Source organism: Leopardus geoffroyi, chromosome A1 (genome assembly GCF_018350155.1).
Source record: "Leopardus geoffroyi isolate Oge1 chromosome A1, O.geoffroyi_Oge1_pat1.0, whole genome shotgun sequence".
Taxonomy (NCBI): Eukaryota; Metazoa; Chordata; class Mammalia; order Carnivora; family Felidae; genus Leopardus; species Leopardus geoffroyi.
The window spans coordinates 196,840,462-196,863,474 of NC_059326.1; the positions used below are offsets into that span (position 1 = coordinate 196,840,462).

The window sequence follows — 23,013 nt, forward strand, 5'->3', positions numbered from 1 at the left end:
TACCGTGACACCTCTGCCCTGTCGTCGGTGTCTCTCGGCCTCGGCTGCCCTGTTTCTAGAATGGGGTGGCCTGAACCAGAGCACCCTAGAGCTCCTTTCTAGCTCTGATATCCCATTAATCCATTTCCCTAAGAGCTTCCTGCTGGTTAGTAAACCGCTGCGGAGGTCACGGAAGGTGGCCACCAGAGCTAGGATGCCCTCATTGTAGAGATACGGAAGCAGGTCCCCATGGGTGGCCGTGCGGCCAGGTGGAGCACTGCCCGGCCTGGAATCCTCCTCGGTTTACTCACGCTCAGCCCTGTACTACGGACCCCGTGTCAGACTCTCCTCTACAGATAATTCTCTCCTAAATTGTACTTCTTTGTCCTTCTTCACCAACTCCTCTCCAAATGTGAGAGCACGGTGACAATATTATTTCATCGTGGCCCATTAATGGACAAGGCTGCCTGCTGCCTGTTGGGGTCACCATGGAATGCCCCTCAAGGCAGCAGTGCAGCCACTGGCCCTGTGAGGTCAAAGAGACAGTAACCATCGTTCTACCAGCTGGCTGTGAACACAAGACTAGAACTCCCAAGTGGCCACAGGAGGCTGAATCTGGTACCAGTCTTGGGAGAGGACAAGATGGACCAGAGACCAGAAGAAAAGCAAGATGGCGGCCTCCAGGCGAAGTGGCTGCAAAGTTACCCAATCGGCACATTAGAGCTTTGGTGTGGGAACTGGGTCCAGAGGGGGCTTTGGGTCTGGGTTTCATTAAAGGAGGTCACTGCCCCTCACGCCTTGGGTCTCACTGGAAGGTGGCGGGGCCTTGTGTACTTACCATAGTCAGTGTGTCTGGGCCAGCAAAAGTGCTGGAGCCCTCCGTAGCTCAGCTGGAAGGAGGGCTCGTTGCGTTTCCGCAGGGCAGCGCCATTCCTCAGAGACAGGGCAGCGTGCTCAGAACACCGGTAGGTGATGAAGCCATACTTCTCGCCTCTGTGGGGAGAGGTCAGGGGGAGCATGTTACTGGGCCAGCTTGATTCATACCCTCAGACCACCCATTACCAGAGGCAGAGCAGAAAGCCACACTGATTCAGTAACCATGGCCGCTTGCCCCCCGCCCGCCCCAATACAGATGAGGGCAGCCGCTAGGCTGACCTCCACTGTGTGAGAACAGTAAGAGCAGGTGATTCCCAGAATGTCTGCCGGGCGCCTCACTCTTCAGACCACCCTGCCAGTGGCCACTGGCATTTTCTCCCCGCTCAGGGATGAGGAAAACAGGCTCTGCGGAGTTCAGAATTTGCCCCAAGGCAATGGCAGGCAGGGCATTTAAACTCAGGCCTCCCACTATGAAAGCTGATGTACTTCTCTTGGACCTGTGGCACCTAGGCCCCCACCCTTCCCTCCTGCCTCCTTCAAAGCCAGCCTCAGCTACCAGCACCTTGACTGCTGCTGACTTAGCCTCCCCCTTCCCTAGTACAGCTGGCATTCTGTACACATCATCCTTTATGGTGAACACCTCTCTGCTTGCTCAGCAACTGAGCCACGTGTTCAGCCGGGCTCAGGGCACCAGGGGATGTCACACGATGGTGGCCCTCCCTGGCCACAGTGATGCATTCAAGGATGAGCCTGTCGCCCAAAGCAGAGCCTCAAAGAGTGCATCCCAGCTCTTGGCCCCAACTGTGAGGGAGACTCCTGCTGCCCCTGGTAGGAGGTACGTAAGCTTGGACGTGGAGGCAGCCATTTTGCCACCCGAGGGAAGCCTGCTTGAGAAGGGTGCTGAGGCGAAGGGGGGCCTAAGGTCGGTCCTTTCCCCAGCTCCTCAGCTCCACAAACAGCAAGAAAAAGAATCCTGACCGATCTGTCCCTCTGCTGCGTGCACTCCTCAGGGCAGAGACAATGTGGACTTCTGCTACGGCTCGCGACAGGCTTACCGACACTAGGCGCCTAATAAGTACTCAGCTGGCTCACATTTCCTGACACCTCTCTGAACCAGGCCAAAGTTGGACCCCTTCTGCCTCTTTCAACGTCCAAGCCTGCTTGCTTTATTTTTGCACGTTCTCTTTGTTTGACGTCCTGAAGACCGCACAGAACTTAAAGCCATCCTATTTGTGTAACGACTTTCTCTTTTTAAGTTGTGGTAAAAACACAGAACACAACAAAGTACCATTTTTATGGTTTTTAAGTGTACAATTCAGTAGTGTTCAGTGTATTCACGCTGCTGTGAACGGATCTCCACTTTCTCTGCTTGCTGTTCCCAGGAATCTGACCACTGCCGACACCTCACAGAAGTGGAACCCATATAGCATTTGTCCCCTCGTGGCTGCTTATCCCACGTAGCCTAATGAGGTTATCCATGATTGTCAAGGTTCATCCATGCTTGCAGCATGCGACAGACTGCCTTTTTTTTTTTTTAATGTTTAAAATATTTATTTTTGAGACAGACAGAGCATGAGTGGGGGAGGGGCAGACAGAGAGAGAGAGAGAGAGAGAGAGACACAGAATCCAAAGGGGGCTCCAGGCTCCGGCTGTCAGCACAGAGCCCGACACGGGGCTCGAACTCACGGAGCATGAGATCATGACCTGAGCTGAAGTTGGACGCTTAACTGATGGAGCCACTCGGGCGCCCAAGATTTCCTTCCTTTCTAAAGCTGAATAATATTCCTTTGTTTGCATGTACTATATGTTGTTTCCCCCTTTATGAGCCAATGGGCATGGGGGTGGTTCCCCCTTCTTGGTTATTGTGAATAATGCTCCTATAAACAGGGGCGTGTGAATATCTCTTTGAGATCTCTTGTTTTCAGTTCTCTTAAGTATATACCCACGGGTGGGATTGCTGGATCGGATGGTAATTCTATATTTAACTTTTTGAAGAACCTCCATACCATTTTCCATTGTGGCTGCACCATTTTACCTTCCCACCAACAGTGCACCGGGTTCCGATTTCTCCACATCCTTGCCAACACTTGTTATTTTCTGGAGCCACCTTAATGGATGTGACGTGTGTAATGATCCCTATGTAGAAACAAGTTTCTCATTGAGGTTTTTAAAACGATTATTAAATTCGAATTTAAAAACCTTCAAAGCTCAGTTGGCAAATACGATGGGAGATACTTTAGAGTTCTTTCAAAACTGACAAAGTTTTGACATCTAAGTCGTGCATTTAGGTGCAACCTATGCTTCCTGCATGCGGGTTCCCTGACAGATGAACGCTGCTTCCCCAGATGAGTGAGGAGAAACAAAGATTCCCAGCAGAATAAAGGGTCTGACCTGGCTGCTCTGGAGGAACAGAGGGGCATGAGTGGCACGGGTCCTTGCAGGGCAGTGTGGTTCCTGTGTAAGTGTCCCTTTAAGCCCCGGGGGCTGTTTGCTGCCCTATATCAGAGTGGAGACCTAAAGCAGCTATGAGAGCTGCAGATTTGACTCTGCTACTAACTAGCTGCTCAGTTAATCTGTCTGAGCTGCCTGGGAAGGGAAAGCAATAGAAAGAATGAGTGCAGGGGCGCCTGGGTGGTGCAGTCGGTTAAGCGTCCGACTTCAGCCAGGTCACGATCTCACGGTCCGGGAGTTAGAGCCCCGCGTCAGGCTCTGGGCTGATGGCTCAGAGCCTGGAGCCTGTTTCCGATTCTGTGTCTCCCTCTCTCTCTGCCCCTCCCCCGTTCATGCTCTGTCTCTCTCTGTCCCAAAAATAAATAAACGTTGAAAAAAAAAAAATTAAAAAAAATAAATAAATAAATAAATAAAAAAAGAAAGAATGAGTGCATATGTCACAGGTAGGTTAGAACGTTTAAGAGAAGGCACAGGATTTGCCTGGCAGTCAGCAAACCATCAGTGGGAGTTTACTGCTTATTATTGGGCCACACAGTTGTTACTGGACCTTCTGTGGGACCTGGCTCTCCAGGTCCAGGCTGTGGATCTCATCAGATTTGTTCTGCGGATCTTCTCCGGCATCTTTTGGGTGGCCGGCCCTGGATGGGGACCCCTGCCCTTCCCCACTCCCCTGTCCTGCAATAGCTTGACTGGACTCACCTGTTGTTTCTCGTCAGCACCTGGCACTCCACAATCTCACCGAACACTTCGAAACGCCTCTTCAGCTCTCGGGAGCTCATGTCACTGGAGAGATTGCGAACATATACCACACGGCCTTCACCCTGCTCAAGGAGGGAAACACACAGAAACCCAGTCATTTCCTGGCTTCCTGGGACCCGCTTGATGGGGGGCTTCTATGGAGTCCTAGGCCTCAGCCCACGATGTCCGGCTGAGTGGGTAACACTAACTGGGGCCGGAATCAGAGAGAGGACAATGACGACCCCTCTCCGGAAGACCTGCCTTGTTGGAGGAGGGGGCTGCTAAGTGTCAGATGGGGAAGTGGCTTTAAAGGGAGCAAATGCTCACTTGAAGGAAATGAGCAGAGAATGGACAGAGGCAGGAGGGGGGGAGTTTATCATCATTAATCTAACTGCTTACTCATATTTGTGTTTGGAGTCTGGGATTTTTTCTGGGTAGTGGGGAGGGGATAGAAAGGCAAGCTGCCGGGGCATCTAGATGGCTCAGTCGGTTAAGCGTCCGACTTTGGCTCAGGTCGTGAACTCGAGGGTCTTGGGTTTGAGCCCCATGCTGGGCTCTGTGCTGACAGTGTGGGGCCTGAGCCCTCCCTCTCTCTCTCTCTCTCTCTCTCTCTCTCTGCCCCTCCCCCACTCGCACTCTCTCTCTCAAAAATAAAGAAACATTAAAAAAAAAAAAGAAGAAGAAAGAAAGAAAGGCAAACTGCCGAGGATGGGAATGGGCAGGCATGGGAAACCAGGTCGTTGTGGGGGTCACAGTGAGCTGGGAGGAAGGCAGTGGGACCAGGACACAGGTCTTGGGGTCACCGCTATCCTCAGTCTTGCCAGGGCAGTGCATAGACAACTGTGACTAAGGGGTCACTTCAGGTGAGCCGGGTGCCATGCTGCGGGCCCCTAAAAGAGCCCAGCAGAGGGAGGGGCGGGGAGCAACCCAGGATGGAATGTGCCCTCCCCTCCCCTCCAATCTGTGATTGGATCCAGTGAATGCCATTGCTGCTCTGACCCGCTGGAGAAATTCCGGCTGCGTCCTGGAAACCCGTGCTCTCGTGGGTGAAAGTGACAGGTTCTGGTTTGGACAGGCTTTCTCCGGGAACAGGTTAAAGCCATCTGGAACCACCCCACTCTCATCTCCCAGCTGGCAGGGAGGAAAGCAAGGCCCAGGGGCCACAGCAGGCCTCTGCTGTCAACCATGGGAACTGGGTTCTGCTCAGTGTAGGAATCCCCTCCCCCAGGCTCCTTGCAGCATCTTACACTGGTAAGTTCTTTCCTGCCTCTGCCCCATGGGTCTCCTGAAACTACGTGGTGGCTCCTTTCATCTGTCAGGGTCTAGCTCCTCGCAGATGTCCTTCCTAGACTGCCATGTAAACACATCCTCCCCACTAGTCAAAACACGACTGTTTGTTTCAGAGAGTTTAGCCTCATGTGATTAATTCCACCGCGCCTCTCCCAATCTCTGATTACAGTGTTCATTCCTTGCTTACGAGTCTGTTGCCTTTCTCTCCCTTCTGCCCCAACCACGGGAATGAGGACCTTGTCTGTCTTGCTCGTGCCAGGCACGGCCCCACTGCTGAATGGTCACACGTGGAATCCAAGGTGATGCTCCAGGCACAGCCTGTGGTTGTAAGTACCTGCCTGCAGGCAGCTGGGTACCTCTGGGGTACGCGCACCTCATGTGTCCTCCCTGCTTCTGCCCGGAAGTGCCAGTTATGCAGGAAAGCAATCAAGTGCAAGCCTGTTTGTCTTTCTGAGCATCTGTCTTACTTTCTCTTCCCTTCTTTCTAGTGACATGGAGTGGCTGGCTCCGGCTCCCCACTGCAGATTCCTGATGAATTTTCTCTAGGTGCTTTGCAGTGGGTTCACCAGGCATAGCCTGGGCCCATAAACTAACTCTGGGGGAAGATCAGGGGGGTCAGTAGGAAGCAAGAAGCAGGCTTCTCCTGGTCCCTCAGACCAGATCAAGCTGGGGGACGCTTAGGAAGGACAAGGCCCAACTCCTTTGTGTACGGATGAGTAAACTGAGGCTCAGGGAAGCTGGGAGACCTGCCCAAGGTCACACAGAGGGTGGTACCAGGGCTGGTTTGTGGCCTGGCTGGCCCTGTGCTGCTCCCCCCCGCCCCCAACCGCAGCCTGCCCTCTCGGCCCTGCTAAGCCTCTGACGTTCAGCCCTAAAATCACCACCCACTACATGTCTCACTGCCAGTCCCTCAGCCACACTTTGCACGATGCCACCTATGATGCCCTTTGGTGACCCTGGTGCTTCTTTAAGTGAGAGAAACGTGACTATCTTCTGCAGGCCACAGCTGGCCTCAAAGAGCTTCGGGTCTATGAAGCCCCTGCACGTCCTGATGCCCCTGCTCTTCCCCATTCACTCCGGGCTCCGGGGCCCCAGATCACTTACGATGGCCTTTTCCCGCCGCTTCCTGGCATGCCGGACACTTGGCGTTCCGTCTGAACACGGTCCTCTGCTCTCACACCTGTCGGTGAACAAGCAAACCAGAAGCACTCACTCTCAGGAGGGACCATGGCAGGGTGGGCGGGTGGAGTTGCTCCCGGAAGCGAGGCACGCTTCTTTAGAACTTGCTCGTGAGGGCAGAAGGAGCCCAGCACGCCCCGTCCCCCCCCCCCGTCCCCAGCAGTGGCAGCCCGGGGCTGGGCATGGCTCTGTACAATGTGACCGGTGCCTCTGGCCAGCCTCTGGGACGAGATCACTGGGAACCACCGTGTCGCGAAATCCCAACCCGTCTGAACCTCGCCTTTTTATGCCATTAAGGGTGGAAAGGCCCTCTCACTTCATCACTACTGTCTGGGGCCTGATGGGGGGAAAACAACCTTTGAGGTCTTACGCTTCCCCATTTTCCAGATGAAAACCCTGAGGCTCAGGTTCAATATGGGTTTGCCTAAGGCTGGAACGTGGGGAAGCCAGAGCCAGAAGGAGGTCTGCTGATCCTGGACCCACTGCTGTCTAATGGCTGGCGCCCAGGCACGAGGCAACCCGGCCCTCACAGCCCCCACGTCCAGTCTGGCTATCAGGCTCAGCAGCCCGCATGCGCGGCCCGGGGAGACCCCTGGGTGCCACACGCCTGCGTCTTCCCGCCTGTCTGCACACCGCCTCCTCCCCCAGAGAGCCAGGCTGCTGGACTGGAAGGAGCACAGCATGGGAGGCAGGGGGGAGTCCGGGCTCTGCACATACTGTCTGCGTCCTTGGGAAATACAGCACGCAGGATAAGAACACAGGCTCTCCGGTCAGACAGCCTGCGTTCGTTCGCATCCCGGCTCTGCCACCTCCTGCTGGGTGACCTTGGGCTAGTTACTCACCTCCCCTTAGCCTGAGTTCTTCAACTGCAAACAGGGAGAACTGACCGTACTGCCATCTTGGCCATTTGTGAGGATCAAATCAGAAAATGCTCGGCTCAAGACCTGCTCAATAATCACTTGCTATGGTTTTCTATTGAACCTCTTTGAGCCTCAGCTTCCTCATCTATGAAATGGGGGTAAGAAGCAGATGTGCCCTCCAAGAGCATCTGCGAAGCTAAACAGGGTAATAGAAGGGGGGTATGACTTGCAAACTTTGAAGTGCAACAAATCGCAGTGTCATCATCCATTGGTAACACATTGGCAGTTCCCCCACCTGAACTGTTGAGAGTGACCGAAAGGTACTGTGGGGTTTGTGTTGTGACACCAGCTCAGAGCCAGGATCGGGAGCACAGGTTTAAGAAATGTGAGCTTGGCGGGGGGTGGCGCCTGGGTGGCTCAGCTGGTGGAACGTCCGACTTCAGCTCAGGTCATGATCTCATGGTTTGTGAGTTCGAGCCCCGCACTGGGCTCTATGCTGACAGCTCAGAGCCTGGAGCCTGCTTTGGATTCTGTCTCCTTCTCTCTCTGCCCCTCCCCACATGTGCTCTGTTTCTCTGTCTCTCAAAAATAAACAGATGTTAAAAAAAAAAAGTAAAAAAAAAATGTGAGCCCGGAGAAGGCTGATGACTCCTTTACCAGGCTTGCCAGGCACCAAGCTCTGCCAGCTGAGCAAAAACCGAGTCAACCAATTAATTTTCTCCAGTGAGCAGAAAAAGCCAGCCCTGAACTTGGCCCAAAAGCTAGAAGAGGAAAAGGCAAATCCATGGGAGTTTCTAGAGAGGCTCACAGCTCTTTGCAGGCAAGTTCATGAATACAGGCCCTGCCCTGACACCCCTGAGCCGGTCAGGAGGGAAAGGAGGCCAGGAAGCCCCAGCTCCAGCCTTGGAGGATGTGTTTCAAAAAGAAGAGAACCTTTCGTAGCTTCTGAGCTACTAAATGTTGCAGAGGAAACTGCCTAATGTGGACGCCTAGTCACTTAAGTCCCCGTGACCCTTGGGAAAAGGAGAACGGAGCCAGAGAGAGGTCTGACCAATCATCCTGGCTTATTACAGAGAAGGGCTTTTAGAGAAATCGCTAGGGAAACTCATTTTGATTAACAGGTAGTTCAGGGCTTCTTAACATTAGTGTCAGGGGAGTCTACAACCCCCCCTCAAACTGAATGCCCAGTTACAGGTCTACATACATTTTAAAGGGAAGAGAAGCGTTTGCTTTAATCAGATTTTCAGGCAGTTAAGAGCTACTCGTGTAGATACATAAATACAAAGCAGAGTTTTTCTACGGGAAGATATTTTTCTATTACCTGAATTCTAGTTCTCAGAGTATGGCACTCTGGTGACATCATCACCTGGGAACTAGTTAGAACTGCGGTTTCCCCCTCCCCCCCCCCCCCCCCCCCCCATGTACAGATTGAGACACCAGGCGGGTGGGGTCCATGCAGCTGCAAGGTAACAAGCACTCCAGGTGGCTGTTGCATGGCTCTAGACCCAAGTGCACCATCTAGTGGTCACTCGGGTGCATGGCAGGCAGAGGATTTGGGACATGCCCTGACGCCACTTAGGCCTCCCCAGGTCAGGTCAGGTCCTGCTGTGATCAGGGAGAGAAGCAACCTGACTCCACCAAAATGCGCCAAACTTCCATTCTTTCTGCCCAGCTCCCCACTGACTTTTGGGCCAGCTCCTTCTTTCAGACCAGTTCACTGAGCCAAGATGGTCTGAGCAAACAGGCTCATGATGCATCATCCCCGTGCGAAGGTAGAGCGGCTCCCGGGGGATCAGCTGACTGGCTGGAAGTCCTGGCACAGCTCAGCAGGACCAAGAGATGGGAATAACCTTACTGCTGCTTTAAATCCGGGTCTTATTTTTAGAACGAAGATTAGAGTTCTGCTAATCTGCCTTTGACATGCAAAGGTCACATAGACATTAAATTGGGTCCAAAGCAGGAAATGGATGAATAAGGGACAAGTTCATTTAGACACAAAGCCACAAGCAGCCAGGAAGTGGGTATTCTTCCTCTCCCGGGGCCAAGAGATTTGGGTCACTCTTGACTGCCACACGGCAGGCTTTGCCTGCCTCCAGGACTTGCCCCACAACTCTCCCAGGGAGACCACCTCCGGGGCCTCTGACCAGGACACGGGCCACACGAAGAGACTCAGCCCCAGTTTCAGGGCTCCTCCCTCCCTTGGCACCCTGGGAACTGGGGTCATCGGCTGCCCGCTGTCCCTCTTGAGGCCACCCATCCATACCTGAAGGTCCTTCGGACGGCTGGTGACCGGGAGCGGCAGGAGGAAGAACAGGAACTAGAACGACTGCGGGAACAAAGCTGCCGGCCGGCCTTGCTGGGGGGGCTCTGGTAGGGGCAGTGGTCAGAGCAAGGGGGGCTGACCCCCGAGTCCTCTTCTTCATCGTCCTCCTCCTCCTCCTCCTCCTCAAGGAGGAAGCTGCTCTCACCACTGCTGCTGCTGCTGTCCTCAAAGACAGTGTCGTATTCAGGACTCTTACAGGAGGCCAGGTCTTCGTCCTCCAGGGCGCTCTCCAGGAGCCCAAAGTGCTTGGTGAGGCTGGCACGGATCTCGTGGTCTCGCAGTAGCACACTGTCCTTGGCGGGGGCGCTGGCATCACGGCTTCTGTCTTCCTCCCTGTTGGAGGCCTGCACCTCGGCCTGGAGGGCCCCTTGCTGAGGCCAGTCCTCAAGGTGGACCCCAGACGGCTCCCAGGACCTCAGCACCTTCCTCTGCAGGGCGCCTTCTGGCTTCAGCACCTGGCAGTAATCATGGTCTCCGAAGGAACAGGAGAAGGGGCGCTTCTGACCAGTCTGGGAGGCTGGCTGGGCTGTGGCATGCCGCAGGTGGGAGAGGAGCTCGCTCCGCTCTGGGTGCTTCTTTGGCAGCTTGTGGGCAGCCCCCGCGGCGGCCTCGAGCTGGAGGCCCTCCAAGCTGGGAAGGCTGGGAGCTCTGTCTTTGCCTGGGCTGTGTTTGATGTCTGGCTTGAAGGGGTCCTCCTCTGTGGGCTTGTACGGAGGTGTGGTGGGCGGGGTGAGTCCTAGCCAAGCAAGAGGAGAACCGTGTGAGGTGGAAACGGGTCACTCCTCCAAGGGACAGAGGGTCTGGTTTGGGATGGCAAATAAGCAGTGTGTGTACCACCACATTCCCAACCCAATGAATGGCAGGCATCACTAATCGAACACCGCACTGGTGGCTGAGCCTGAACGTGACCTGGGACTCAGGCAGCCCACGGTTAGTTCTTGAGCTGGCATGTGATAAAATCCACTTGCCATCCCTCTGTAGCCCAGCAATGGTAGCCAAAGCCTCCCGGGTCATTCGAGATATCTCCTCCTGCTCTCCATCCAATCATTCGACCAGCTCCCCCTACTGTTTTGATGTCTCCCCAGGGAGCTTAAAGGCAGGCACCGCAGGTCAAGCCTCCCACCTGGATTGGACCCCCACGGTGCCATTAGTGCTCCTGCATCTAACCTTGGCCTCCATCCTCCCCAGTGCAGAGGGAACTTGCTAAATGCCTGAGATCTCTTCCCGTCTGGGGCTCCTGAAGCCTGCAGGACCAAGCTCAGACTCTCAGCCTGGCATCCCTCTCGGCCTTCTGTGATTGCTCCTTCCGGCCCCTCCTCCACTTCCACGATGTGGTGATGCCAGGCGCACCTCTCCTCAGGAGCACCTAAGGCTTTCACCCTGGGTGCCTTTTGTTCCTGCAGATTCTGTTGCCAGGGATCTACTTCTCGCTGCCTCCTCTCTCCAGCCTCTGCCTATCCTGCGAGCCCGGCTCACAAGCCCCCTGCTCTGGATGCCTTGCAAATCTTCCCAGGCCACACTCCCGCCCTGCCCCACCTCGCCCCTTCCTCCATGCTCTGGCGCTCTCGTACATACTCTGAACCAACGCGTCTGCAACAGCACCCGTCATGGTGGGAGCCTGTCTCCCACATAACACTGTGGGCTCCCTCGGGGGAAGACGTGTGTCTCTCCCTTAGCTCATGTGCGGCTTGCTGCAGCTGACCGGCTGACTCTCCCCCTTATAGCACCCTCATTAGGTATCCCAAGACCCTGTGCAGCCCGAGCAGCGGTGGCAGGGAGGGCTCAGTGGGGTATCCCCCACAACTGCCCGAGGGGCTGTTCAGGGTGGGGGACTCATTGCCGGAAGTCATACCAGCTCCCCCGAGGGCACCCTGCCAGCTGAGCCCCTGGCTCACCTGCCGTGCCACAGAGCTCCACCGTCAAGGTCTGCTCAAAGCTCTTCTTGCCAAAAGGAGGGTCACTGGTGGGGGCAGGGAGGACAGAAAGGAAAGAGGCCAGTCAGCAGAAGACTCCACTTCTCCCAGCATGCAAGGAGGGCAAGGGGACACCATGACAGATCCCGGCTCTACTGCCCACAGAGGTGGGTGCTGGGGAGTTTTCTGGGAGACCCCCATCCTGGCTTAGAGGAGTTCAAAGCAGCCTATCGCTCTTGGAGGACACACAGGAGTAATCTGCCGGAGGGTGGAGACAGGACAAGCATCAGCACCCTCCTTATTTTTCAGACCTGAGACCCCGAGTGAGGAGGAGACTTGCCCAAAGCCACGGAGCATTATCACCTTTCCCCCGTGAAGAAAGTAATTCCTTCCCTGGTTCTGAAGAAGACAGCTTATGAAATGGCCTGAACCCTTAATTCCTTACGTTCCTGGGCCTGCAGAGACCTCCCTTCTAAGGGAGCCCGGCTACCAAGGGATCCACACGGCAATGAGGGCAGGGGAATGGGGGGCAGGGGCAGGCTCACAGGCTGATGAACCACCCAACCCCCACCGCCATACACACACCCAACAGGACACAGACTCATGAAATAATAAACCACTGATTTCCAAAAATCTACCTTTGTGACAAGGCCAGCATGAGGCACCTGGGAGAGTCTGAAAAGAAGATGAAAAAGAAGAAAATAAGATTCCCCAACACGTCATCACTACCAGATGTTTCCCTCTGGAGGAGACCCCGAACTTCCACTGGTACCAGGCAGAGCTCCCTTCAAGCATGTGACCCAAAATCCTCTGTCATTTTTAGGGAAGGGCAGCAACAACTCAAAGTCACCGTCATTCGCAGGGTCTCAGCAACATTAACACCTGGCAGACTACTCAAGGTTTGGGAAAGAGCAGGTAGGTACGAGAGCGACCCCTTCTGGCCAAACAGTATAGTACAGCAGGGTGGGGAGCCCCAGGAAAGGCCAGGGGCTCAGGGCTGGTCCACAGATGGATGTAGGACTCGAGGGCTGAATGGACGGCTCAATCTCTGTGCCTCAGTTTCTGTGTGTGCAATGGAGATTATGACAGTACCTGCCACACTGGCCCCCTGTGAGGAGTCACTGGGGATAAGCTGTGTCAAGTTTTAGACCAGTGCCTGGCACAACAAATACACAATAGATACCTGTTATTACCAGCTCTACCATTGTTACCATTTAAAATTCAACGTCATTAGGGGCGCCTGGGTGGCTCAGCCAGTTGAGCGTCCGACTTCGGCTGAGGTCATGATCTCACGGTTTGTGGGTTCGAGCCCTGTGTTGGGCTCTGCACTGACAGCACAGAGCCTGGAGCCTGCTTCAGATTCTGCGTCTCTCCCTGCCGCCCCACCCCACCCCCCCCCCCGCCCCACTTCTCTCTCTGCTCCTCCCCTGCTTGTGCTCTGTCTCTCTCTCTCTCTCTCTCTCTCTCTCTCAAAAATAAATAAATACACTTAAAAAAAATAAAATAAAATTCAACGTCATTATGGAGCTAGATTTATAGACTCACTCCTTTCGTCACACCATCACCCAGGACGTCTTCTTTAGAGCACTTAGCACCATTTGTAATTATCTTCCTTTTTTATTTACTTTGTGATTGCCTGTCTGCCCCACTGAAACAAAAGCCCCATGAGGGCAGGCATCTCGCTCCGTGTTCATTAAGTGGTGCCTGGCCCATGCGTGATGAAAAACTCAGAGATGTGTGGGTGATTTCTGAAGATCCGCCCAACTAGCCCATTGCACAGAAAGGGAAGTCGACAGCCGGAGAGGGGAAGGGACTTGCCCAACACAGGGCTCCTGGCTCCCAGCGCAGTGGGGTATGCCACACCCCATCCCTGCCCCCTCTCTTACAGACCACCGACTCCGACTACCTCTGGAAGGGAGCCGTGGGCAGCTGGGGTCCTCATCCGTGTCCCCACACCCACTCTCACAGGGGCTCTCCAGAGCCAGGATCTGGGGTCCCCGTGGGAGCTGCTGGTCTTGACCACTGTCCTCGTCCGTGGGGCTGCCCAGCGCCCCCTCCATGTCGTAGGCCTCGGGAGCCAGGTGCAATGAGGACAGAGCTCCTTGGGGCTCTGCAGGGACCAGAGACTCATCGGAGAATGTCAGCCAGGGGCCCAGCTCCGGGTTCAGTCTCCTGGAACGCCGCACGGGGCACACGGAACTCTCCGGCTTCCTCCCCAGCTTGGTCCACGGCAGGCCTCTGCCCGGCCTTTTCCGGCCCCATTCCTCCTCCTCCTCTTCCTCCTCTTTTTCTTCCTCCTCCTCCTCGTCCTCGTCCTCTTCCTCGTCCTCTTCCTCCTGCTGCTGCTGCAGCCTGGCCGACCGGCCGGCGCGTCCTTTCACCTCCAGCCGCAGCGGGCGCAGGCTGGGTCTGGGCCCTGTGCTCCTGGGAGAAGCTGTGATCCTCACCTCCTCCACGGGGGATGGGTGGCCAGGGGACGCCTGGCTGTCTTTGGGGGGCCTGGGCCTTGGCCGGGGCGTGAGGGAGGCATAGACAGGTGTGGCCAGGCGGTAGGGTTTGCTGACGTCACAGAGGACATCTTGAGCCAGAAGTTCCCTCAGGATGGAGAACTCAGCCCAGGAGGCTTTGGAAGGGTGCTGGGACCGAGGCTGGGGCTTGACCTGCTTGGAGGGGCTGCTGCAGGGCTGGGGGGCTGGCTCTGGGGCCTGTGGGGGCAGCTTCCTCTGGGGGAGGCAGTAGGTGTGCATGTAGCGAATGAGCTGCACCACGGCGTGCATGTCTTCCCGGGAAACCTGGGTGCCGGGACGCGCCCCGCCCGGTGCCGGGGAGTCCTGGGGCAAGGCTGGAGCCGGCTGGGGGCTCGGGCAGTCCTCACCAGGTTCCTCATCCTCCTTGGCTGGGAGCTGGGGGCTCAGAGCGGGTGGCGGCTGCAAGCCCCTGTCTGGGGAGCGGGCTTTAGTCTGGGGGCAGGACGGCACCGAAGTGAGGTGCCTATGCAGTTCCGTACAACTCCGGCTCTGAGACTGCACCGTGGGGACCTTCTTGTCTTGGGTGCTGTCCATCTAGAGACAGAGAGAGGCCAGAGTGAAGAGGGAGGCCCGCACTGCCCCCTCCACTCTGCCCCCCTCCTACAGCCACTGGCCAGGCCCAGCGTGGCACCTGGCAATGCTCAGGTGATAAGGAACAAAGGAGCGACCAGCCTCCTAACAGGCCTCCCATCCATAGATTTCGCCCTCGTGGGTTCACTGACAAAGCCCTCCTCTGACCACCCGCTCCCCTGAGCTATACCCTTCGGTAATGGCACCTGGGCCTGGGAACAGGGATTCACTGTAAATGAGGGTGCCTGAGATCTCTCTGGGATAATGGGAATGTTCTAAAACTGAGCTGTGGTCATGGATGGGGCGCCTGGGTGGCTCAGTCGGTTAAGTGTCCGACTCTTGGTTTCAGCTCAGGTCATGGTCTCATGGTTTATGAGTTCGAGCCCCACATCGGACTCTGTGCTGACAGCGTGGAGCCTGCTTGACATTCTCTCTCTCCCTCTCTCAAAAAAATCAATCAATCAACCAACTTTGAACTGTGGTCATGGTTGCGCAACTCTGCAGATTTACTAAAAACCATCAAATTATACTTTAAAAATAGGTGCCTCTTATGATATTTAAGTGACACCTCCATAAAGCCGTTAAAAAAAAAAAAAAATCCTGGTTCTGCCCGAGGGCATGGGATTGTGTTCAAGAGCCCCCTGCAGGAGTGTCCAGGGACCAGAGGGGAAAGACGGAGTGTAGGCTTTGAGTAACAGGAATGCTAGGAGATCACCTATGAAATAGCTCTTTGAAAGTCTTGGAAGATGGAATCCAAGGAGGAGAAGGGATCTGCTTCACTCCTTGGTGTTTGCGACAGAGCTTTCGACTCTCAAAGGGCTTCCCCCAGAAGAAGGACAAACACCTTCTTGTGGTCTCCACAACCTGCAAGGATCTCATGTTTCTGTGTATCACCCGTTAGAATCAGCCCGCTGAAAGCAGGCCACACCTTCCCTATCCCCACTCTAACCCAATGTCTAACACGGTGCCTGAAACATTGAGGTGTACGAGAAAGTCCAGGGCTTTTTCTAGAACCCCAAACTGGCAAGTGCCCAGCACACCAGCTACAAGGGCTGTGTGAGGCACAAGGAAGAAAACCGCAAGTCGACTGAACTTGACACCCCCTGATATAAAGCTGAAGGTTATACCCCTCAAAGCCCACCTGGGGGCCTCGGGAGATTTGGGGGCAGAAATACCTTAACACAAGGCCGCTGACTCTTGGACCTGAGGCCTGCCTGGCGCCAGGTGGTCCCTTCCTTCTGGGTATCGGAGCTTGAGGATGGGTGGGACGTGGCGAGGAGGAGTTTCTGCAGCTGCAGGAAAAGCAGAGAGAGGAGCGGAGCTAGGGGTGAGCTCTGCGGGGGGACACGGAGAAGCATATCTTGGGGAGAAGCCTGAGCCCAGAGCTAGCTTCTTGGGACTGAGCACGCCCTGAGCCTGGGTCATCACAGGACCACGGGAAGAGGGTATTTAATGACCGAGAATATGTTCCCAATGTACTAAGCACAGAAAGCAGACTGTCTAACAACAAAGACCCACACAAGTATCCCAACGAGACGAGACGTAAATCCTTCTCAGAGTTACTAACCCAAGAGGAAGATCTGTGACTTTGAGAAATCCAAACAGATCTTGGGTAATAATGTCTTCCCATTCTACTGTTAAAATATGACGTGTATACTTCATTGGGACGCTCCACGTACACCTGTAGCACTCACACGCATGCACGCGCACAATCTGGAAAGTCAGGCGCCACAGTGATTCTTTGGTTCGGGATTCCAGCTGATTTCCCTTTTTGTTCTTTTTGCTTCCCCATACTGCTTTGGTAAAAATTAATTTCTTAAATTAAAAAATTATACTTGTGAATGGTGAAAAAAATATATATACCACAAATTCTATGGGGTAGACAACTGGAAACAGGAAGACCTCCTGCCCGAGGTTCTCCTTCTTCCTTCCCAGAGGCAATTACTATTAACCACCTTCTTGTGACCCCATCACGAGGAGGAATTCAATCACACAAGAATATACGTACGTCCCACCTCCCAACACACCTGCTTGGTTTTTTCACAAGTGGAAGCATGCTGGACTTAAGCTGGTCTGGCTTCTCTAATTTTTCTGTAAAAATTGTTGAGACTCTTACACTTCTGCACCCAGAGGGCAGGTACACAGTGTATCCCAGCAGGAGAGCAGGGAGCTCAGCATACCTGCAAGTTCCACCAGGGATCCTATCGCAGCGAGACTGAGAACAAGTCGGGAAGCATGATGGGTTTTCACTATGGCACGAAGTGTCTCCTTGAGGGATATGGCCGCCCGCAGCCCCTACCCCGGCCAGGTCACCCCAGCAAGGAGTGCCAAAGGCTCAGGCACCAGAGAAAAGGCCATTCCACACTCCACCAGGAGCTGGAGGGTTCCCACCACTCTACCTAGACCCCAAACCACGCGGGTCTGTGATTCTCTGACATGGACAGGAAAAGATTCTTGGGCTGGTGGGAAGGGGCCTGGTTCTGGCCCAGCTCAGCCCCGCTCACTATGAGACCTCAGTGAGTGAGTCCTTTCCCTCCCTAGGCCTTGGTTTCTCCATTGGCATAATGGGGGAAAACTACACTAAATGACTGGTTATTAACCTTTTTTGACTCAGGAGCCCCTCTAAGAATACAACCGAAGCTGCTGACCTCAGAAAACTGCAGGGACATGTAGAGGTTCATGGGTCCCGGTCAGTCCATTGGTGGACTCTTTGGGATCCATGGCTCCAGGTTAAGAACTGGGCATCTAGATAACTTCTCAGGGCCTTTCTGAACTCTGTCGGTATGCTGGGAGTCTAGATGGTGAGTCTGTTTCCTGTGTGCCTAGCACAGTGCCTGAAACAGAGGTGCTCAGTAAACCTGTGTGGAATGAAGGCAGTCTGAGGTGTGGGAGGGGAAACTACCTGTGGCCAGCAGGGGCCGCTCTCTGCCTCCCTGGGGTTTGATCCCTCTCCAGAGCCCTCTGCACTGAGACTTCCTCTCGTTAGTACTAACGGGTCAAGCCAGAACTATTACTTAGATAGTATTTATTGAGCAACTTCTAAGTACCAGGCACTGTTCTAAGTGCTTTACATGCATTATCTGCAGTACTCCTCCTATCAGCCTTTGAGATAAGCACTATTATTTGACCCCACCTATGGACCAGGAAGCTGAGTCAGAGAGATTAGGTGTCTAAAGGACAGGAAAGCATTAACTAACCGGTGGGGCTGGGATTCAAACCCAGTCTGATTTCAGTCTGACAGGAAGTAGGACCCCTATCAGCAGAAGCCACAACGTGGGACTGAACATAGTCTTGTGCCCAGCATACAGCAGGTGCTTACTAAATGTTTCACACTGCTTTGGGGGAACTTGAAGACAGTGGGAAAGGAGGAAAGGGGTCCTGGACCAGGGGTCTGAATACCAACTTGCTGTGTGACCATGGGAGAGTCCCCTCCCTGCTCTGGGCCTCAGTTTCCCCATAGTTATACTTGACGGTCACTACGGGCCTTTCTACTCAAACTCTCGACGACCTAAGACCCTCCCCAGCTCAACAGGCTCTGATTTTCCAGCTGAGTCTTGTCAGGCCCCGGAACCTCAGCGCCAAGGTGAGGAGTCCAAGATAGGTGAGCATAGCTGGGCTTCACACACCCCGTGAAATCTCAGCCTGAGTTAGGGACAACTGCTTTCAGTAACTTGTGAGGTCTGGACTCCTTCGAGAAGGTGATAAAAGCTGAGACCTTCTCCCCGGAAAACTGCGATTTCATGTGCACATTCCCACATTCCACGTATACTCACACAGACGGCATTTAACTTTTGCTGGCGGGGGGGGGGGGGGAGGGGGGGGGCGTCAACCGGTCCAAACTGTATGGAGGGCCATCTGGAAATATCTGTCTAAACTGACAAATCAGGTAGCTGTAGACCCAGAGATTCCGTTTCTAGAAATTCATCCACTTGGACGTGGCAAAGGCCTGTCCGGGGCACTGACGGGAGCAGTATTAACAGTAAGAGCTGGAACTATGTCAGTTTCCACCAACCTGGGGACGAGTAAAGTAAGCAGTGGCACATCCTCACAAAAGAACATTAGGTAGCTAACAAAAAGTAAGGAGCAGAGCCACCTGTGCTCATCTGAGTTTTCAAGACACCCAGTTCACTGAGAAAAGGTGCAGAGCAGCATATAACGTAGGCTCCCTTTTGTAGTAAAAAAAAAAAAAAAAAAAAAAAGAAAGAAAAAAAGGTGGAAGAGGAAAGTCACCAAACGGATAGGTAACCATGGTTACCTCCAGGAAAGGAGAACGCAGTTGTGAGATGGGTAAGGAGGTTTTGCTTTTAACTCTCCACATCTCCTGCTTGAATTTCGTACTGTGTATGCAGGTATAACCTTAAGGAAAACGTTTTCACACGTAATTTCAAGAGTTGACTAATCACGGAGGCCAATCCATAAGATGCCAAAGGACCTACGGGGTGCAAGTGGAGCCTCCACGGTTAGGCCAGCCGTACAGGTGGGAAAGGTGAGGCCCTGTCTAGGCTGCCCGCTGTGCACCCCTGTTGTCCGAGATGCACGGACACCCCTGCCGGATCGGGAGCTGGTTCCCCTGCACCCACCACCCCTGCAACCACACACCATATCCCAGGCCACGGCCATCACTTCAGTTAGAAGCAGGTTCTCACCAGTGAGAGCTCGTCCACCTCAGGCGCTGGGGCCTGGGGCCTCTCCAGAGAGGGACTGGGACTGGGGGGTGCAGATGAGGGGGCAGGCGAAGCCGAAGTACAGGATGGTGCGTCTCCACCGTCCAGGGCCGGGAAGGCGGCCAGACCCACGTCGTCTTCGGGGATGTCGTCCAGGGTCTTGGTGAGCGCTGCCAGGAGAGCTTCATTCTCGCTGTCGATTATCTGAAGTGAGGAGCACGGGCGGAGCAGAGAGGGACACAGTTAGCCAATGCCTTGGGCTCCGCACACGCAGCACCGTCAGCCCCCTGCCAATCCCCTCCCATCCTTCCCCAGTCATCAGATGGCTCAGCGTTGCCGGGATAGCAGATGCCGAAGAAATATGTTATCGACTCCAGGAATCACAGAAGTTTGCGAGCAGGCAGCAGGTGATGCTGGAAGGAGCCTTGCCCTGGGAGCCCCGCTCCTAACTCTGCTGCTCATCAGTGTGCAACCTTGGGCACAGGGCTGTCCACCCGAGACACCTGGCCCCTTTACCAAGGACAGCAGCTCTACACCACGGCCTCCCGCATCCAACTCCTGGGACGCAGCCCCCAGCCCCTGAAGCTGGTCTCTCTGCCTCTGAGAACAGCATCCACCACAGCGTCCCAGCCCCTCTGACTCTGGGGCCCAGGCAGGCAGTGTATACGCTGGAAGCTTCAGGGTTGGCCATGACAATGACAACCACAGCAATAAGAAAACCACTACGATTGCCCAGAGGGTTTCCAGGCCTTATTCACTGCTCAAGAGCGGTCAGGAGCTTGGGCTCTGGAGCTGGGGTTGAATCCCAGATCCCACACTTACCAGTTGTGGGTGCTTAGGCAAGAGCGAGGAACAGAAAGGCTTCGTGAACATTGCCTCAGGTAAACCTTATAATAACCTCTACCAGGGGAGCACTACTCTAATCTCCATTTTGCAATTGGGGAAACTGAGGATCGTGGAGGTTGAACAAGGTGTCCAGGGTCGCATAGCAGATCAGGGACAGAGGCAGGACTTCCACCATGACATACATGAGCCAAGACTCTTGCTTTTCTGATGTCTAAGATCTGTAATGACACAGGTCAGCATGGATGCTCCCAGACCACCCGCAGACACCAGCCCAGTGGCCCCCATGCCCAGAGGCCCTGGCGTGTGGCCATCACACTGCTTCTAGGTGAGTGAGGCACCTCGCTCATTTAGTAAACCCTGGTTGCTGGGCCTGTTCTGGCAGGAGGCACATTCTGTCACATGATGCCCCCGCCAGCACTCGTTCCCATCCCAGGTCAGGCTGTTTATCCTTTCTTCAGGAAGTGCATCTGAAATATGCATCTCGTGACGGCCCTTTGGCTGCACTAAATCTGTTCCAGCCCTTGCAACTGGAGCAGCAGCTGAGTAACTCGAAGGGGGGACATGGGGAGGAGAGAACAAACGCATTTGTAATTTTTGGAACAGAGCTAAAATAAAAGAAAGGTCAAAAGGAGGTTTTCGTTGGGCCTGACCCAGGCCCTGGGGAGTGTGTGTGGGGGTGGGGGAAATGACACACAAGGGCAGATCCAGGCCCGTGGACTCTGGCTCGAGAATGTGATGGGGCTCACTCGACTGCTCCCCACGCCCCCCACCCGCTGCCACCACCCTCAGGCCAGAGCCCCCCGTATTCCCAGAGTGATCTATCTAGCCCAGCAGGGAGTTCAGACCTTGCAACCGGGGACTCAATGACCACTCTTGGGGCTGACCACCTGGGGCTCTGCCACCATAGGGTGATTGTGGCCAAACAGCTTCTCTCTTCTAAGCCTTGCTGTTTTTCCTGCAAAATGGGAAGACATGATTCCTGCCCCCACCCCCACCCTAACTGTCTGCTTAGGAAGGCTGTGCTGGGAAGCAGTGCTAGAAATGCTCCCTAGGGTGCTCCCAGGCCTAGCTCAGCGCCTGGGGCAGGTGGCTTCCAGGCAGATCTACGGAGGAGAAGAATGAATGCACCAAGCAATGACTTCTGGCCACAGGGCGAGACTCAGATCTTGGTCTCAAAGGAGAGATTCTAAGAAGGAAGTTATTCAGAAATGATGTCATCGGCACTGGATGGAGCGAGAGTTCCCTTTCTCACAGGGACAACGGCCAAATGTCCAGAGATACTATGAACTATCACAAATATCAGAGCTGGATCTCTCAGGGCTCCTGTAGTGATGACCAGAAACGTTAACCGTGCGGCCCACATGCCCCGCCTCCCCCCATATCACTAACCAATTGTGGCCTTCGTTCCTTCCACACCAAAATCTTTCTTAACACGGCCCTCTAGGCAATGACTACCATTCCCCATTTCCTCATGGCGATGAGGAAACCTATTCGCCATTCATTTTGAGGGGGCAGGCGGAGAACGAAAGTCCAGGAAACAGACTTGTCAAGGTCACACAGCAAGTCAGAGCAGGGGCGGCGGGGTGGGGGGGTGGTCAAGGACTCACTCCGTGCCAGGCACCGCGCAAAAATGAATACAACATGGCAAAGACCTCAAGAAGCACCCAACAGGCTGGACGAAATCAAAATGAGTGACAAAAGGCCTCCTCCCTCTCCTCAGCCCTTCCTGGGCCGCTCCAGCTCGGGGAAAGGCCGTTCTGCCCGCAGCATCCGTCAGTGCTAAGGGTAATACATCACCGGGGGCCGTGCCACCCTCTCCTCTTCCCGGGCCCATTGGCCAGGCTCTCCCCACTCCGCTTGGAAGTAGAGTGCAAATTAATGGAGAGTTAATCAGCGGAGGAAAGGATATTAATAGACTCAGCCCCACCCCAGCCTTCCTGAGCGGCTCTCAAGCTAGAGGAAAAGGAGTCTTCAAGAAATCTGAGGGAAAAGTGCTTCACTTTGAAGGCCCAGGAGGGTCTGGAGCGAATGACACAGAACAGGATTTCTGTCACAAGGGCCACAGAACACTCAAAAATCCCCCCCTGTCCAGGGGGCTCGACTAGGGTGCAGAAAACCCAGGGTATCAGTTTTTCCGCCTTTTTGTCCAGCAGTAGGCCCATAGATTTCACCAGAGCCTAAAAGGACCTGGTGACCCTCTCCCCAGCAGATAAAGAATTACTGATGGAATCCACATCCCTTCTTTATTCTTTGCATGGGGAAACCAAGGCCCAGCCTCAGGGCCCAAGACCACGCAGCAAACTGATAAAACAACCAAATGCTTGCTTCCTCCAAAATTAATTAGTGATGGTTATGGCCCTGGCCCTAGGACTCTGGGAACACAGAAAAATGGAAGACACCCTCTCTGCCCCCCCACCCCACCCCTTGCCGTTAACACTGTTACAGTGGCTTGTCCCCCACACTCCTAGTCTATTTCCATAGAAATGGCGCCATTTGACTGGAGGGAACACAACTCTGACCCAGGAGCAGGGCTCTAGGATTCCCACTGGTCAAATGAGAAAACTGAGCTTGTGGCCGATGGAGAACCCACGATGCCAGCTTGAGGTTTTTGGAATGGGCCACGCCCAGCCCTTGGCAGGGAAGAAAGTATCACAATCGGTTCCTTCATTCAACACACGTGATCGAGTCCTTACAATGCACGAGGGCCCCAGAGACTAATCAGATGCTGTTTGTCCTCAAGGAGCTCAGAGTCTAAAGGACACAGAGACACTAGCATACATGTGCCCGCACAGGCGC

At 54.5% G+C, this 23,013-nt stretch overlaps 1 protein-coding gene across 2 annotated transcripts in view; it reads right to left on the reverse strand.

The window, feature by feature from the left end:
* Nucleotides 1-23,013, reverse strand: part of PPARGC1B (PPARG coactivator 1 beta) — a 112,056-nt gene that overhangs the window by 7,743 nt on the left and 81,300 nt on the right. Inside the window, exons 3-11 of one of the 2 annotated variants that reach the window (XM_045437402.1) lie at nucleotides 19,354-19,575; nucleotides 15,883-15,999; nucleotides 13,516-14,671; nucleotides 12,248-12,284; nucleotides 11,592-11,656; nucleotides 9,637-10,432; nucleotides 6,439-6,514; nucleotides 4,006-4,130; nucleotides 818-972 (exon numbers count right to left, since the gene is read on the reverse strand). In XM_045437402.1, the coding sequence (XP_045293358.1) occupies nucleotides 818-972; nucleotides 4,006-4,130; nucleotides 6,439-6,514; nucleotides 9,637-10,432; nucleotides 11,592-11,656; nucleotides 12,248-12,284; nucleotides 13,516-14,671; nucleotides 15,883-15,999; nucleotides 19,354-19,575 (2,749 nt within the window). The remainder of the gene's footprint in view (nucleotides 1-817; nucleotides 973-4,005; nucleotides 4,131-6,438; nucleotides 6,515-9,636; nucleotides 10,433-11,591; nucleotides 11,657-12,247; nucleotides 12,285-13,515; nucleotides 14,672-15,882; nucleotides 16,000-19,353; nucleotides 19,576-23,013) is intronic. The other variant, XM_045437410.1, reaches the window with a different exon arrangement.